At 41.7% G+C, this 17,433-nt stretch overlaps 1 protein-coding gene across 1 annotated transcript in view; it reads left to right on the top strand.

Annotated features, from left to right (window-relative positions):
• Window positions 1-590: 590 nt before the first annotated feature.
• KLHL6 (kelch like family member 6) overlaps window positions 591-17,433 on the top strand; it is a 48,290-nt gene continuing 31,447 nt past the window's right edge. The window contains exon 1 of the mRNA XM_016138000.2: window positions 591-956. Coding sequence (XP_015993486.1) covers window positions 670-956 — 287 coding nt within the window. The 5' untranslated portion in view covers window positions 591-669. The remainder of the gene's footprint in view (window positions 957-17,433) is intronic.

The raw sequence follows: 17,433 nt of genomic DNA, 5'->3' as shown, positions 1-17,433 counted from the left end.
TCAGAGGGAAGACCCTAGGGAAGGAGTTTCTGAAGACCATTTCTTCTCTGCCCTCAGAGGCATATCTGATACAACAGACATTTTGGAAGAGGGGGTGGGGAACATTGGTATTTGCTATGACATTGTTTTCTCCTGAGCAGGGAGGAAAACAGACAGAAGATGTACAATGCTGATAGAAGTGAGAATGCCAGAGATAAGTGTGTTTTTCAAAGTTCCCAAGGGATTACATGGGAGCTCGCGGTGGGGTGTCAGATTCCCGGGAAGAGGGATGCCCTTTGCCCATCCTATCTTTGACACCCTTGGTTATAAAAGCACCTGGAGTACAAATGTAATAACCAGAATCAGACGCTTCCTGCTCACGGATATGAGGGGGGAGGTGGACCAAAATAACTGCACAACACTAATAGCAGACTCTGAGAAGCCACCCCTTCTCTCCTGGAGTTCCTTCCTACACACCCCTTCTAAATAATTTCTAACCTTGTGATGATTCACAGAAAGAAGAAGAATAGAAGTTATTGGCGTTTGTAGTAACAGGATGAGAAAGTGCGAGACTTCCTGTTATGTGTGTGTGACAGCTGGTGATAAGTGGAGGGCCCTGCACAGGAAATCCGCTCAGCTTCTGCAATGTGACCTGCCTGAAACTTGGGCGCTCCTTCAGTCTGGACGTTGATGGCAGGACAAAGGGGTGCCTGGACTATGGGCGAGGTGGTAGAGAAGAGTTTGGAAGGGCCCCTGGCACCTCCTACCGATGAACCCTCCCAGAAAAGGGGAGACTTGGTAGAAATCTTAAATGGAGATAAGGTAAAATTTGACGACGCGGGACTCTCCTTAATTCTGCAGAATGGCCTGGAGACCCTTCGACTGGAAAACTCTCTGACAGATGTCGTCTTGTGCGTGGACATTCAGGAATTCTCCTGCCACCGCGTGGTGCTTGCTGCAGCCAGCAACTATTTCAGGTCAGCACGTCTAAGACCGGAGTCAAATTGGGTGCGATTTGTCAGGAATCTCTGTATTGATGTGGGAGCCCAATCTAAACTAATTGGCTGTTGCATGTATGGTTTGTATATCTATTTAGGTTCCTGTGTTCATTCAAGGTACAAGAAAGGAAGGTATTAAACCTTAGATTTTAGGATTTAGGCCAAATTATGAGAGATTGGCATAAATAAAAGCAATATTTACATATTATGGTAGATCTTCTGTGTAATATGTCCTTGTTCTGGAGGATGGAAAATTACTGAAGTCATGGGGATTTTTTCCCCCCTTGGTCTGACTAGTGTGTGGGAAATATGATATTGTCTTTGTTACCAGTAGGGGTAGAGAAAAGTATTTGGCCTCTCTTATGGAGTTGTCAAATGGCTTGCTGAAAATTAGGAGTTTCTGTCTGTGCTGAGGGGGTGGGTGGAAAGGGAAAGCTGTTACAAAGGTGCTTTAGAAGCGAGAGGATCCTAGTTACAACAAACTCAGAGACCTGGGTTCCATCCCACTCTGTCCCTTCCTGACTTTGGGACTTTAGGCAAGTCACTCAGTGCTCCGAGTTTCTGTTTTGTCATCTCTAAGATGGGAACAATAATGATTAACACTCAGGATTGTTGTGATAACGTGAGAGGGAAAAGTGTCTCCCAGACTGCCTAGCATAGAGTACAACGCTCACTATATCTTTGTTGAAATTTGTCACCTATTCTGCTTGGCTCAGCTAAGAAACACTTATTGAGTGTTTACCATGAGCAAATACCTGGGGTAGGAATGTGGGAGAATCAGGAAGCCAGTAAATACAGCTGGATCCAGAGTTCTCCAGATTGATATAGACAGGGTGGGAACCAGTCCCCAAGGAAAATGTGGATGAAGAAGGTATTTGGGGAACACTTACAATGAGAAATACCCTTATAATACCTGAATGAGATTTTTCTTAATTCTTGATTCTGGCTGAGGAAATTAAAACAACTTATGTAAATATCATGGAAGCCATTGTTTTTTGAGATGCTTGGAGGGAAATTATTTTTGAAATTCAGAGTAGGGTCAGGAGGTTGTTCTAGAACTGATTAGGTCCTATGTGCAGACAAGACAAGAGGATAGCTGGTTTGCAGAAAGTGGAAAACAGACAGACAGACACATAGTTACCTGACTTTAGTTTTGTAGCAGCGTGGTGAAGGTGGCAGATGTGCCCTTTTATAGATGAGAAAATAGAAACCCAACATTATATATTTACTCGTTGCTGGAGCAAGGATTGAGCACAGTCTAGAAATACTTGTTTTTACTGCAAAACAAACTGTCACTATGTTTGGACCTTCATTCCACAAGATGTTAAAGGCGGAGTGTAGGCACAGCCATGAAGATGGGTTGATATAGGTAAACACATCACTTACTCTAGCAACATTGACCATATGCTTACACATTGAGCGCAAGCCCTTTAAAAAGTGAATGCAAGTCAGCTTAGCTTAATGCCCTGGGTATTCATTTTTAGGTTGATAACTTTCTATTTTGAATCACTGGAAAACTGCTGTCATAAAGTGTATACCCCATTAGTGATTTTGTTAGCTGCTCGTCCTGACTATGGATGAAATAGCACTGCTGGCTGTGTGCTCTTGAGTACATCACCACTGGTTTCTCTGATCCTCGGATTTCTCATCTTAAACACAAGGTGTGTGGGCACAGTCCTTCCAACTCAGCTGATGTTGAATATTTAGAGAAAGTCTCTGCCGGTCCTTAGAGGAGGCGGCAGCAATTAGAAGCTGGGGCCCACATGGTGTGTGCTTCTGCTGGGGCTGAAGAGTCTCTTCTAAAAATGCCTGGTCATGAAAGAAAATTCTTTCTATTCTTTTCTTCTTAACAGTGACTTTTGGTTCTTACCTTGGTATCTCCAAGGTGACTTTCCTCCTCTAATGAACACATTAATCTTGGAGACAGGGTATTTTTTTTCTGATACTATAATAAACAAGAACGTCTGTCGCTGAGCACTTATTGTGGGCCAGGCCCTGTGCCACCTGTGTCACATACGCCATCCCACAACAACCCTGTGCGGAGGGAGATGTTATCCCCATTGACAGAAGGGGCACCAAAGCTCAGAGTGTTTCAGTTAACCAAGTGGCGAAGTGGGATTTGAACCTAGGACTGATGTTAACGTTGACATTGCCTCACCGCCTGTCTTGCTTTGCTTCTAAGATTTTGAAAACGGCTGAGACCCGAGTTCCCCTTATGCCCAGACTTTGGAAGGACAGAGAGTCTGCTCTGCCCGAGAGGCTTCTGACATAGCCCTCTGCATTTTGGAGGGCCTGGAAACTGGTTGTCAAATTACATAGGTTTTATTTTTTAAAACCTTTAATCATTGGGAACATAAATATTTTGTGCTAAGTGATTGAACCATAATTTATTTAACCAGATGTTTGGATTGTTTTTAATCCTTTGCTATTACAAAAAAATGTTGTAATGAATAATCTTATACGCATGTCTTTTCATATGTGTACAACAGTGTCTGGAGTATGTTTCTAGAAAGAGATCTGCAGTTTTAGTGGATGTTGTCTGATTCTCTTTGATAGGAGTTCAATCATTTTGCCCTTTTTACAGCCTTGCCAAAAGAGGATGGTTTCAAACTTTTGGATTTTTCCCAATCTAATAGATGAGAAACAGTATCTCAATTTAGTTTTAATTTGCATTTCTCTTATTTTAAATAACGTCTGCAGTTCTTCTTATTCTGTGAACTACCTCTTCACAGTCTTTCACATTTTCATGGACATTTTAAAATTAAAATTTATTTTTATCAAAGTACTACCTGCAAATAGTTATCAGAGTCAAATGGTATTTAAAGGCTGTTTAAATTCCTCTTTACCTTCTGTACCCTTCAGTCTCGCTTACCAGAGCCCACCATTTTCAACACTTAGCTGTTTCTTCTAATATTATATTTATACTTCTACAAAATATACTTATACTGTTCTTTTTTTTGACTTGTAGATGTATTTACTTTTTAAATAATTTCATTGAAGAATAACTTACATAAAATAAAATTCACTCATTTAAGTGTATGATTCAATAATTTCCTAATACATTTACAGTTGTGCAAAAATCATCACAATCTAGTTTTAAAAAATTTTCATCAACCCTAAAAAGATCCCTCCCGCCCAATTGCAATCACTCCCCATTTTCACCCTCACCCTCACCACCAAGCAACTATGAATCTTTCTGTCACTATCAGTTTGTCTTTTCTGGATATTTAATATACTTGGTACACTGATCTTTCATGATTTCTCAGTGATAGGCATCATTAAGGATTCCTAATATGTCTGATAAAGAGTTACCACTTATACCTATCTACTGTACCGTGCATTTTCCTCCTATAATCTTTCAATATCTCATCATATTTTTGATAAATTTATATTAAGAGGTTATGTTATGCTCATAAAAATATTGTTTCCTGTTGAGCCAAATTGTGTGACATTATTACATTTCTTATAAACTTTTTTTGCCTTTCATGAAACTAATAATTTATTCTTTTTTCCATTTCCATATTGTTTGCTCACAGCCTCACCACAGTAATCTTTCATGTGGTCCAATGCATCAGAAAATCCACAAGTTCCATTTTCCCCAGAATCTTCTTCATTTCCATCATCCTACACATGTTCTCTGGACCCGCTGCCCAGCTATTTTCTAGCTGCACATGAAACAATGGTGGCTGTAAACAGGGACTATATTAGTAACACAGACAATATAGTTCCTTTTGGGGGCCTATTTAAAAGTCTTGAGTGGAATGAGGAAGTTGGGAAAATATGTAGGGTTGAGACTGAGAAAAGGGTGAGGGAGCATAAAGCTTAGAAAGTAGCTCATAACAGGCATTAAATGTCGAACAGCCAAATGTCCAAAAGTCTAAATATTTTCATGACAGAAAAATTGAGGGCAGCATAGATTTAACATTCATGTTGATGTTTTTAAAAAAATTTATAAGACAACTAGTGTATTTTATAAGTATGAATAAAGCTGTCATTTGTGCTATGCCTTTGGACAGGTCCCCATGTCGAAGTCATTGGAAGGGGTTTTCATCTGTCATACTGAGCCCATCTCCCAAAGGATTTCCATTTAAACCAGTAGTTCTCTCCATTTGGTCGGGGGAGTAGCTAACTGCAGAATATGGCACACTCCACAAATGACATTGATCTGTGAGAGCAACCATGTTGTGATTCCTGGGTTGGTAGAGAGCAGGGAGAAGGGGCAATGGAGAGAAGGGTCATCGGCTTCTCTCAGTCCTTCCTACCTGATGACTGGCCCTTCCGACATGAATATAAGAGCTTCCAGGCTGAGGCTGAGTCAACAGTAAACTCCTTTGTTGCGGCCAATGCTGAAATCTCTAGACTGGCCCTGCCTTGCACTTCAGTACCTCAGTCTCTGGGCCTGGTTCCCTGATCCTATGATGAGGAGACTTTGATCATTAGCCAGGAATGGGAAGGGTACTGTTGGACAATCTATTGATTATTATTGTGTATTAACCAATTACCGAATGGCAGAAGGTGGGGTTAGAGGCTACTCTTAAGCCTTAAATATTGTAGCCCTTTGCTTTTTCTCCATAATGGTGTAATGTGTCTAAAAAGGAGCCAGTAAGTAAAGGTGATAGAATAAGTACAAAAGAAAGCAAGAATGAGTTAAGGGCATCTAGGTTTGGATTAGAAACCCATCAAATGGCAAAAGTGTTGATTGCTGTTGCCACATTGGGTACACCTGGTAAACTCAAGTGAACTAATGATTGACTGTACTTCTAGCACTGGGTTCTGCGTTTTATACTTTTAATGGTGTCCTTTTCGTAGAACCAATATGGTGACTAGTACTTAAGTACTATGAGTCTATAATTCCTTATCTGGAATTCCAAAATCCCCAAACTGCTGACAAATGAAAAAATTTTATAACTTTTTTGATGGACAAATCTGTGATTTGAACTACACTCTTCTGGTGGAGGGAGAAACCTGTCCTGAACTGAGGGGAGGCTACTTAGAGTCTTCGTTTGTTCCACTTATGGCAACTATTCATATATTCACTGATGTAGTACTAATGCATTTTGTTAAGGGTGCTGGAGGTTCTATATAATACTCAAGATAGGGTAATATTCAAACAAGTCTGAATGCCAAAACACATCTGGCTGCAAGATTTTTTTGATAAGGGACTTGGGACTTTCTGATAAAATTAGTTTTCAGAATAAAATTTTTCTGTTATTCTTCTACCTTTTTTTATCTGCATATTTTTACATGCTTGTAAACATAGTTTACTCACAATTTTACATCTTGCTTTGCACTCTTTTTAAAATAATCTTTCCCTCATGATGCTCCACAGTGTTGTTCATAACTACTATTTATTGATTTGTCTGTAATTTTTAATAGATGCATATTACAAAAATTATTCTCTTGTGAGTGTAGGGTGCTTCCAATATTTTATTTTTATAAATGATGTGGTGATAAACATCTTTGTATTGAGTATTTTTTGCAGTTTGGAATATGGAAAGGCCAACATTTTTTTGAGCAATAACTGCATGCTGAGAACTTTGCTGGATTCTTTTTCATTTCATTTAATTCTCACAATATCAATAATTAGATGACCAGTATTTAGCATTGTCTCCATTTCATCCTCCAGGGAACTCACTTTGATAGGAAGAATGATTTCCTAAGAAAAGCAAACCTTCCCACTGGGCAGAAATGTGGCTGTTTTGAACATTTCTGTGCAAGATCATTAACTCCTCTTCCCTGCCATAAACTAGTATGGGCTACAATAAGCTGAAGATGAGGAGAAAATGTAAAAGTTATTGCCTCTGTGTGCCTGCACACACATACACAGGTAGGATACTGTGAGAACATGCAATTCAACTTGCATCGGGGGCTGAGCTGAGAGACCCCTGCAGCAGCAAAGATGCAGCATGCTTTAGGGCACCAGTCTGGGTCAAAGGGCTAAATGAAAAATAAGAAGGCAGGTCAGAGTATGAGACGAAAGACAGTATGATTTGAAAGTAGAGAGCCTCAAGAACCTACAGGGCATCGCTGAGGCTGGCACCAATAACTGCTTGGTATAGTGGAAAGAGCACTGTCTTAAAGTCATGTCTCTGGGGGTTCAGTCCAGACCTTGCACTTACCGACTATGCAAATTTTGGAGGAATAGCTTGGCTTCTCTGAGGCTCAGAACCATTATCTATAACATAGTGGGGCTAATGATTTGTATCTACCTACCCTGGTGAGTTGTTGTGAAATACACATAATAAAATAAGTCATTTATAAATTTATTTGCCTAAACTTTTTGTGCATAGTAATAAGTCAGATTTCTTAATTGTAAGGAATAGAAGTCAACTGGCTTTTTTTTTTTTTTTTTTTGAGAAGAAGATTTATGTAGGTAACCCACAGAATCCCCCAGAAGGCTGGAGTACCAAACTCAAAACAAACAGGAGCAAGGGAGGTCAGGTAATGGCCAGGAGCATAGATAGCTCGAAGCCACCCAGATCCTGCCTGGGGCGGACTCCCTCGCTGCTGAAGGATCCTGGAGGCCAAGGCCGCTAGCATAGCTGTAGCCACTGGCACTGCTGCCATGGCTGTTTCTGAAAACTGGAGGTTGCTGAGGCTTCTGCTGCCTCAACCAGAACAGATTCTCATCTGTCCCTGCTTTTTTGCATCACCAGCTTCCAGTTCACAGCCTGGTATAGGTTTATTTGATTGGTCATGGCCGAATTACACATGTTAATGTGTTAGCTTGGTGAGTGAGTATTGGACTTTTGTAGCTTCTGATTGGTAAGCAGCTTCTGCTACACACCATGTCTCATTCAGAAGGAGAATTCGCCACACCCAGGTAGAGTTTCAGATGCTGGGCAACCAAAATGATAGGGGACCATTATTGCAGTCCGAGGGCCAGGCCTGCATTAGGTGCTGAAGAGGGGTTAATGTAGCATGAAGACTATGCAAGTATTAAGGAATATTGCTTGTCACATATGCATTGGAAATAAGGATCCTGAGTTCCTAGTGGACAGCTGTGAATAACCCTGGGTACGCCTGTGAGCATGTGTGGCATAAAGGCATCTTCCATCTTGTGTAGACTAGAAGCAGTTGAAAGTGTGAGCTATGAGAAGGTCCTTGGAACCATTGCAATGGCTGGCATTCAACATACACCCTGTAAATGTTTGATGTGAATAAAAACTTGATATTCCTCCTGCAGTTTCAGTCGCTGATTAAGTAGTATCCTGGCCAGAGCAGGAAGTCCTCACAGAGTTAGGAGGCTATTGCATAACTTTAGAAAAGGGAAGGATGATAAAGCATGGTCACCAAAGGAAAAATTAGAAGGAGCAGGTAAAAAATCCAAAATACTTCAGAACATTGTGGATTCAACAGTGACTCCTGCAGAGCTTTTTTAGGATTGGAAGGTGCTTGGTGTGGGTTGCTGCTCCAGGGCAGAAGTGCAATTGGATCCTTTCAATTTTCAATATAATGTCATCTCTGTCATTTCCATACTGATGTCTAGGGCATGTAGATCTTTCACTCAAGACTAGAAAATCTATTTTTTTCCTGTTTTGAATAATGTTCCCTGCAGCTCTCAACTAAAACAACAGAGAAATACTTTCATCATTCACATCTCAAGTTCTAAACTGTATCACTATATCGAGCACACAGATATGTAATTGTCCCTGTATGAAAATGCCTTTACAGAACTAGAGTCCAGTATAGCAAACACCAAACAGTCCATGAGAAGAGCTGGTCCTGTGCAGAACATGTGTGTTTTTTGGTAAAACTGCCTTGGAACTTACCATTCATCACATTGCTCAGTATTTTATGTTAGTCAGCATTTTTTTTTTTTTGGTTGTAAGGGACAGGAATTCAAGTCAAATCTAAGAGGAAGGTATTTGGGCACATAACCAAACCATAGGAAGGGCTTGGATGTAGCAGAGCCCAGTGGGAAAAGGAATCAGGGCCTCGAATGCCATTAGAGGGCTTTCTTTCCGCCCACGCTTGGATTCTTGCTCAGGTGGGATTTCTCAGATGGACTTCTGCTACTTGAGTGGGAATTTGCCTGTTGACAGCTCTGAGACTTTGGTTCCACAGAGAAACTGAGGGGCTAGCTTCAGTTTGAAAAGCCCACAGGAAAAACTCTGATTGGCCCAGCTCCATTTAATTACCCAATCTTAGACCAATCACTGTGTCAGGGAGGTGCACAATAATCAGTCCAGCTTACTTTAGGAGTCCACTGTTCGATGAAGAGGTGAAGGTTTGTGTGTGTGTGTGTGTGTGTGTGTGACTTGAACCAAAGCATTTCCCAGAAGTGCTTTGGACAAAAGGAAAATAAATGTCTATTAAAGAGGAATAACAAGTCCAGATTTATTTTCATTTATTAGTCAACTTATTGTACTTCTGTTTTTGTTTTAGCTGTCAGGAAGCTCATTGCATTAACTTTCCGTAGCCTAGGTTTCAGTATTATATTGTCCTCTAACTTTCATTATTTAGTTATTTTCTTATTTTTCATTGTTTTGGATTTTATCATACCTCTGCTGCTTAAGTATAAGCCAGTGTAAGTTCTTTTGGAGAAGCCATTTCCATATAAAAATAATTCTCCTTTGCTAGGAAAGAATATCATTTAGGCAACATACATGTCCTCTGCCAGCAGTAAGGGTAGGTATTCTTCTATTATATTTAACTTTTATGGAAAACTTTAAGGCCACAATCACAGGAGTGCTGATACTATGATTTTAAAGCACAATTAACCCAAAAGTTACACTGTAGTCCTTTCAGATGAGACACTCAAGGATCTATAAAAATTAACTACCAGGAGGTTTACATATAATGATTCAGGTCCAGGGTCAAGTAAGAGCTGACTGGCATTCACGAGATCATGACGTGCTATGTAGAGTAAGCTCAGGCTTGTAGGGGGCTGGATATCAAGCACACCTTGATGTTGGGGAAACTGAAAAAGGGGGAGCAGGTGGCAAATGAATAATTCCTGGAAGATGGTTAGTGGACAGAGCACACAAAAAACAGAACAAAAAAAATGAAGATTAGGAAATTTAGGAAAATTCTCAGGTAACTAGGAAGACCCTTAAAGCTCAGGCTAACAGGTTGGGTTGGCAGGAGATGTCTGTTTCATTTGCAGATGAACTGGAGGTGGAGGGGAAGAGACTTCTTGGTAATTGCTGGGAGAACCTGTACTCTTCCCACACTTCTCAGTGTACCACCAGTGATTTGTAGGCTTTTAATTGTATAGCTAAGTAGGGGGATGACAAAATATATTAAGCTTTCGGGACTGTAGTGTCGAGGGGATTTAGTGAAGTTCTATCCATTTATCTTTTAATGTATTTATTCGATTGACAAATTTATCAAGTGCTTATGCCAGGCACTAGATGTACAAAGATGAATGAATTATAGTTTTCCCTTGGTCTTGAAATCACAATCAGTTAGTGGAGAGAGACAGGTAAATCAATGTTTCAGTACAAGGTGACAAGTGCTATCATGGAGCTCTGCTTATTAAATCATACTGGAGACAAAACAATCAAAGAAGGATTCCTGAAAGAGGTACTATCTGAGCAAACTTTTAAAGGACAAGTTAGTCCAGAAGGGGCCAAATGAGGGGGAGAAGGTGGGCAGCACTACAGGCAAAAGGAAACACATTTGAGAAGGTATCATTCAGCTTAAGCGTGAGAATCAGAGGCAGAAGAGTAGGGTTGGAGTAAAGGATATGCGTGGCCCAACAAAGCCAACAGTGGCCGGGGTCAGATCAGGAAAGGTTTTGTTGGTCTAGGAGAAGAGTTTGAAATGTATCTTACAGGTAGTGGGAAGCTGTGGAAAAGTTTTTAAGCAGGAAAGTGACCTAAGATTTCTGTTAAAGTTGTTAAAGATTCTGTCTGGGAGGACCAGTCAGAAACAGAGGCCACTTTCTCTGAGGATTGCCACAGTCCACATCATGGAGTGTGGCTTGGTGAGTGTCACAGGATCTGAATTTCAGCCCCAACTCTGGCCTGGGCAGTCCTGAGAGTAGGCCAAACTATGGTAGCTCCTCTTTCTCTTTTGGCTTTGAAACTCTTCTCCATACCATGGCTTGAGGATTTCCTGTCTTGCTCCTTTCTTTATGGATGAAAAAATAGGCCTGGTGGTCCAGATTCCTCTGTGGCAGCTGGTAGAGGGATAACTCTGGAACACACGTATGATCATCTTTGTCCTGTCCCAATAGGATAACTTCTATGACTGAGAAAGCCATGTCTCAACATCTGAATCCCTGGGGATGAGGATTGGGACCAGTGCCAATTCACATGTTCTTAAGTGGTCATATCAGGGAATGCACAAAAACATCTCTAAACAGAGGCTGACCCTTGACTTCTGGATAGTGACATGGAGGTCATAAGGAAACTAAAAAGGGGTTTTTGGGGGGCTGTGGTAAAAAATGTTTGGAAAGGGAGAGTGATAGGAAGCCTCCAGGGCAATAGCCTGGTCAGGATGTGGCAGTGGACAGTAAGCACGATGTTGACCCTGTTCCCAGCCCAGTGAGAAGTGAGAATCACACCAGAGCTCACTGAGCAGGGTTGTGAGGGAAGTGGTGTTTTGTTAGGGGAAACCAGGTTTTGTCTCCAGCAAGGAGGTGGGAGACGTGCAATAAATTAAGGTGAAGAACAGCCCCATGTTTTGTGTTGTAAAATCTCAGGCAGGAGAGCTTAGGATAAATATCCCGGGCTTGGAGTTTCAATTCAGAGAATCACTAGATAGTAAGTACAGTTCTCCATACACATGCTTCGCTCCAGGTCACTCAGTCTTGGGACTCATCATTATTTATTCTCATGGTAATTAGAGGAAGAAAGTGGGATTGGAGAATGTGGAATATAATAGCCAAATCCACTTGGTCTAGTTGAAGTATAGGATTGTACTGCATGTGTAGTTTCCTATCCATCCATCCATCCAACCATCCATCCATCCATCCATCCATCCATCCATCCATCCATCCATCCATCTAACAACATTCAATGTCTACTATGGATCAGTAAATAAGAATTGAGAGAGAAATAAAATATAATCCTTATCCTGCAGTGCTTATGGATCTAATAGAGGAGAAGAGATATTAAAAAATGGTCCCAAGAGAGTATACATAGAAAGACCTGTCTGGAGCCCAAGGCTGTTGATGTAAACAGAGGCACATGTTGAAACTGCTAGTCATTGAGTGTAGCTGTATCATGGAGTGGGAAGGGGACAGACTGTACTGTGAAGGGCCTTGTGTGTCAATATTGAGCATACAAGAAGCAACATTTCTTTTCCTGAGCAGTTTTTAGACAATCTTCTTCGGCACATGGGACTGTTTTTTACTCAGGGTTTCTCTTATTCAGTAGGCCAGTCAGGAAACTGCACTGCAAATGGCAGATACTCAGTTCAAACTACTACAAGCATTGCAAAAAAATTATTTGCTCACATAATTTAAAAGTCCGAGAGTATTAGTTTCAGGCCTAGTTGGATCCTTGTGCTCAAATAATGTCATCAGAACTCAGTTTCTCTTTCCATCTCTTGGCTCTACTTTCCTCTGTGTGGATTTCATTCTCAGAACAGGTCTTTATACATATAGGCAAGAAGATCTCTAGCAGTTTTAAACTTTTATTTCTCCCAGCTCAGCAATTGCAGTGGAAAAAAAGCTTCTGTTTCCCAGTATCCCTACAAAGTTCTAAAACTGGCTTTGATTGGACCAGCTTTTTTCTATGCCCATGTTTGAACTGATCACTTGGGCTTGGGAGGCATAGTATGTGACTTGGACCATGCTTACCTCTGGTCTAGAGATGTGGCTAGCTCCATCTAAACCTCCCAGGCTGATATTGGAGGGATTGTTCTCAAAGGAAAATCTGAGTGCTCCTACTAAAACAATGAGGAACGATGTTGAGCAGGCAAAACAAGAACTTCCTTTTATATCTTTATGACTGAATCATTGTTGAATCCTGGCCATAAGCATTTGCCGTGATTGATGTTCTATCCTGCCTGAACTTGCAGAATAAAACAAGCCATTCTTTCTGTCATTAATGTAGATGGCTGAGCTACGTGGCATGCTGAGGCTTCAGCAATGGGCCAGTGGGGCTGGAAGGGACTCTATGGTTCTATGGGAACACGACTGGAGTTATGGTCCCCATTGAATGCATGTGCAGTGTCCTTGAGGAATGGTAAACTTGGGTGAGGAGCTTGACAGAAGGCAGTTCTTTTGAGATCTGATGAGGTTTAGAGTCAGATGCGGGTAGCTCTGGAGTTCCAGATCTTATGACTGTTCAGAGCCAAGACTCAGCCAGCAATTAGAGGTTCAAAGAACTGACATCAGGCCCTAGAGAGAGATGGCCAAGTGCTGTTAGTCATGTTCCTGGAGTGGTAAGAGATGGCCATGGACCCCCAAATCCTTCTCTGAAGGTACTCTTCCAGGTGCATGAGATTTACATGTGCATGGCAGGTAAGAACAAAGAATCACACAGTTACTAATAGGGCTTTGGTACTACATCTTGTTTCAGAACTCCTAGCTCTAATTAACTATATCACTTGAATATAAGCTTCAGGGGCCCTGTCTATACAGCTAAGCTAGGGAAGACTTAAGAGGCCAGGATAAAGCCTGTTTATGTCTGAGCACCCTCCCCCCACTATGGCATGCAGCCTCATGGAATTCTAGGAGAGTTGGATCTCAGAAGATGAAGGGGAGGATCTATAGGAAGGGAGAGCTTTGAAGGGCATGTCTGTCCCAGCACAATGGTCAGTTGTTTCCTTGACCTGGACTTTTGTCTAATCTCCTCCTTCTCAGGGTGAGCCAAAGGGGCCGATATTGGAGAGCAAGGTGACCTCTCTCTAAAGTAGTGGTTCTTAAACTTTGGTTTGCATTTGGAATTATGGGTGGGGGCTTGGTAAGCCTAATTAAATTCATATTCCCAGCTTTCAGCTTAGGGGGTCTAGGGACCATAGAGAGTGATGTCACCCTTGCATCTGCTGACTCCCTGCTTTCTTTGCAGTGAAAACCCCTTTGATTGGCTACATTGGGTTTGTATCCAATAATCCTTTCTTAACAATTGTGTTCATTGAGCAGCACATAATTACTAATTAAAAAATTTTAACCAACTATATACTTATAAACACTTATATTCTTAAGTAGAATTTAACTCAGTTTGCAACCAATATTATGGCCACTCCAACCCACAATATCTCGCTGATTCAGAGGAGTTAGTTCCTGGTATAAATGGGATGATGGAGGACCAAGAGGAAGAGCAGGGGCAGCATTGATAAAACCAGTCTAGGAGTGAGATAGTGGGGATGGCGGAGGTGGGTTTTGGTTTTTAGGACCATAATAGGGTTACAGGTGTAGGAGGCAGGGAGTTCAGAAACAGATATGGACTCCTGGGGAGGGGGCGAAACACAGAGGATTTGGGCTGGGTGAAAAATTCTGAGTTGGTGGTGTCTAGGAACTGCAGGAGTGTGTAGAACTCATTAAAGTCATAAATGGAATGTTCTGTTAGTGGCGCATCTTCTTCAAGCTCCAGGCCTTGGACCTGGTACTGTGATATAAGTTCTCTATGGGGGTGAAGGGCACGTGAAGCAGGCTTCCTCAACCTCATCCTTCAAAGGTGTTTGGTAATTCTTGGAGGTGCAGATTCCTGTCAAAAGCAAACGACTGAGAAGGACAAGCTTTTTTTGGTTGTTCATTCATTCATTCAAGCATTTATTTTCTCCTCAAATATTTGCTGATTTGCTGAGTCCTTACTAGGTTACAGGCGCTGTTCTAACCCCAGGGATAAAGTGATTAGCACACACTCTAGTGAGGAGACCATTGTTGAACTTGTTAACAAATAGATGTGTAATATAATTTCAAGTTGAGAAAAAGTTATGAAGAAAAATAAAGGAGGTAAAGATGTTAGAGAGTGACTATTTAGATTGGGGGCAGTGTCAGCAAGGGCTGCTCTGATGGGGCAACATGAGCAGATATTTGAATAAGGTAAGGAATGAGTCCTGTAGAGCTCAGAGGGGAGTATGGCCCAGAAAATGTTTGGGGCCATGCCCCGACTTCATTCCAGAGACTGTGGGGCCCATAGATGTCTTCGTGGCTGTTGTGGGAGACAAACCCACTTGCCCAGGCTCTATTTTGGGGTCAGTGCTGACTCACTGCTGAAGTCTCACGAGAATTGATCAGTGTCTGTCTAGAAAGTATTTTTTTTTATTGCACAAAAATTTCATTTATTTTGTGTGTAAGCTAAACAGTAAGTGGTTAGCAACTTGACCCAGCTATGTTTCAGAGAGAAAAATTTGGTCTGGTTCACTGAATGCTGATACTCTGTTGACCCCCTAAAGATGGCTTTGAACGTTTGCTAATTTTCTTGGTTTCGGTGCCCTGCTGAGCATCAGACTCAGAGCCCAAAGTCCTAGGTTCTGGACCCCATTCTATTGCTGACAACCAGTATGGTCTTGGGTAATTCACTTTACTTTTACCTATAAAAGGGGTATAAGAATCAAAGAAGATAATGCTGTTTTCCCTACAAAGTGCTGTAAACATAGATGTAAGAGATTAGTTGTTAAAGTGGAAGCCTAGGGGTGGCCCACCTTGCATAGGTTGTGTACATTTCATGGGGTCTCAGCATTGCCAGAATGTGTCCATGGAACTCCTGATAGAGAAGCAGGAGGCCTCAGAGTCTGGTCTGTGAGAAGTACATAGATTTCTCCTTAGTTTCACCTTATCTGTGTTTGGCATCGTGGCTGTGGCCCAGGAGAGTGTATTGAAGTGACAGAACATCAGCGAAAAAGTTTCCAAGGGCAGAAAAATGCTCTTTGAGAGCCAAGGCAGGCAAAAGAGCCCTGGAGAGAGGACTCTGTCTTTAGGGCACGTCCTTCCTCTCTCTCATGAACATTTACTGAGCTTCTACTATGTGCCAGGCACCATGCTAATCTTTCTAGACCAGTGCGTGTGTGGCCTGAGACCTAACTCTACTCTGGATGGGTGGTGGACAGTAGTGCAGTGACTGACATCCACTGACCTGATACAGACCCGGCCCTCAGGGGTTGCAAAAGAGTGTGATGCACCTGCCTAACCCGAGAATCTCTTGCCTGCCTGCCAAGGTCCCTCTGATCATGTCCAAAATACCTTCCCTCAGTGAGTGCTGGGTACATGCTCACCACTTTGTGCACATTATCTTACTTATTCTTCCCAACAACTCACTGGGGCAGGAACTATTATTATACCATGTCACAGAAGAGGAAACAGGTTTGCTCACTTGTACAAAGTCTCACAGTGAGCTAGCACCAGACCACAAGCCCCACTCTCCACCTGCCAACAGTCAATGCTGAAGTCTTCTTTCCACCCTTCCCGAAGCTCCTGGAGCATCTCTGCTTATGCAAATGCACACTTACTCACTGAAAGCCAGAGGTGCCTGAGAATTTATCTCCTTGTCAGCAGGTGCTACAGTATCACAGCCCAGCTTCTTTGCTTCTTGTTGGGACAGCTGTGGAGTGTGTTCTCCAGTGGTCCCCTGCAGAATCAGATCAAAGTGACTTTCTATATGACTTCTGTCTTGATTGATCTACTCCCCTCCCTGTCCTGATCCCCCCACTTTTCTAACTCATCAACTAGCTCAGGGGAGTTAGCTTCTGGGGAGTGCAGATGCCCGGTCAGGTTGGACTGAGCTGGGGCAGGATATTACTCAGTGACTGACTTCAAGAGGAATTTCAGAAGCTGCATCTGGCGGTGACAACCTGATCAAGAGTCCAGATGACCCAGTAATTGTGTCACATGGGAAATGCATAGGCTTCATTTAAGAGCCCCTCAAAGTGCAGAGTATTGAATTAGACAATTTTACATACCTATCTCATTTAATATTAAAACATCTCTCCATTAGACTTTTCCAGTTTTCACTGGAATTTTTGAGATTATATAAATTCAACAAAATTCATCTTTCATTAACCTTAAAATCACAGTCTAGGTGAAGTAGCATTTCTAAACTTAAACTTGGTGGGGCTCCTGTGATATATTGTTTCAGTTACTAGAAGCTTCATTTGACCTAATCATCACTGCTCATCCTTGGCTGCTGAATGTCCTGTTTCTCATATATTTGTGTATGTGGCACGGATGTGGGCGGCATTCACATTACCCCTGAGATGATTGCAGATCAGGGCGACCGAACACCAGAGTTCAGGATCGATCCTCTAGACCTTCACTGTTTAATACAGTAGCCACTAGCCACATGTGGCACTGAGCATTTGAATCATGGCTGATCTGAGTTGAGATGTGTTTTAAGTTGAAAATATTTATGAAGGATTTTGAAGACTTAGTATGAAAAAGAATGTAAATTATCTCAATAATTAAAAAATATTTATTATACGTTGAAATGCTAATATTTGATATGTTACTATAAAATTTAAAAGGACACATTTGGCTTTGATTATATTTCTGTTGGGCAGCACTGCTCTAAAGGCTCAAACAAAGGGAGGTTTAGGGAGTGAGCTTGTCCAACTCCTCCCA

This window comes from Rousettus aegyptiacus, unplaced genomic scaffold, assembly GCF_014176215.1.
Source record: "Rousettus aegyptiacus isolate mRouAeg1 unplaced genomic scaffold, mRouAeg1.p scaffold_m13_p_4, whole genome shotgun sequence".
Taxonomy (NCBI): Eukaryota; Metazoa; Chordata; class Mammalia; order Chiroptera; family Pteropodidae; genus Rousettus; species Rousettus aegyptiacus.
The sequence above is the reverse complement of the archived record's forward strand: the minus strand, read 5'-3'. Positions and strand labels throughout refer to the sequence as shown.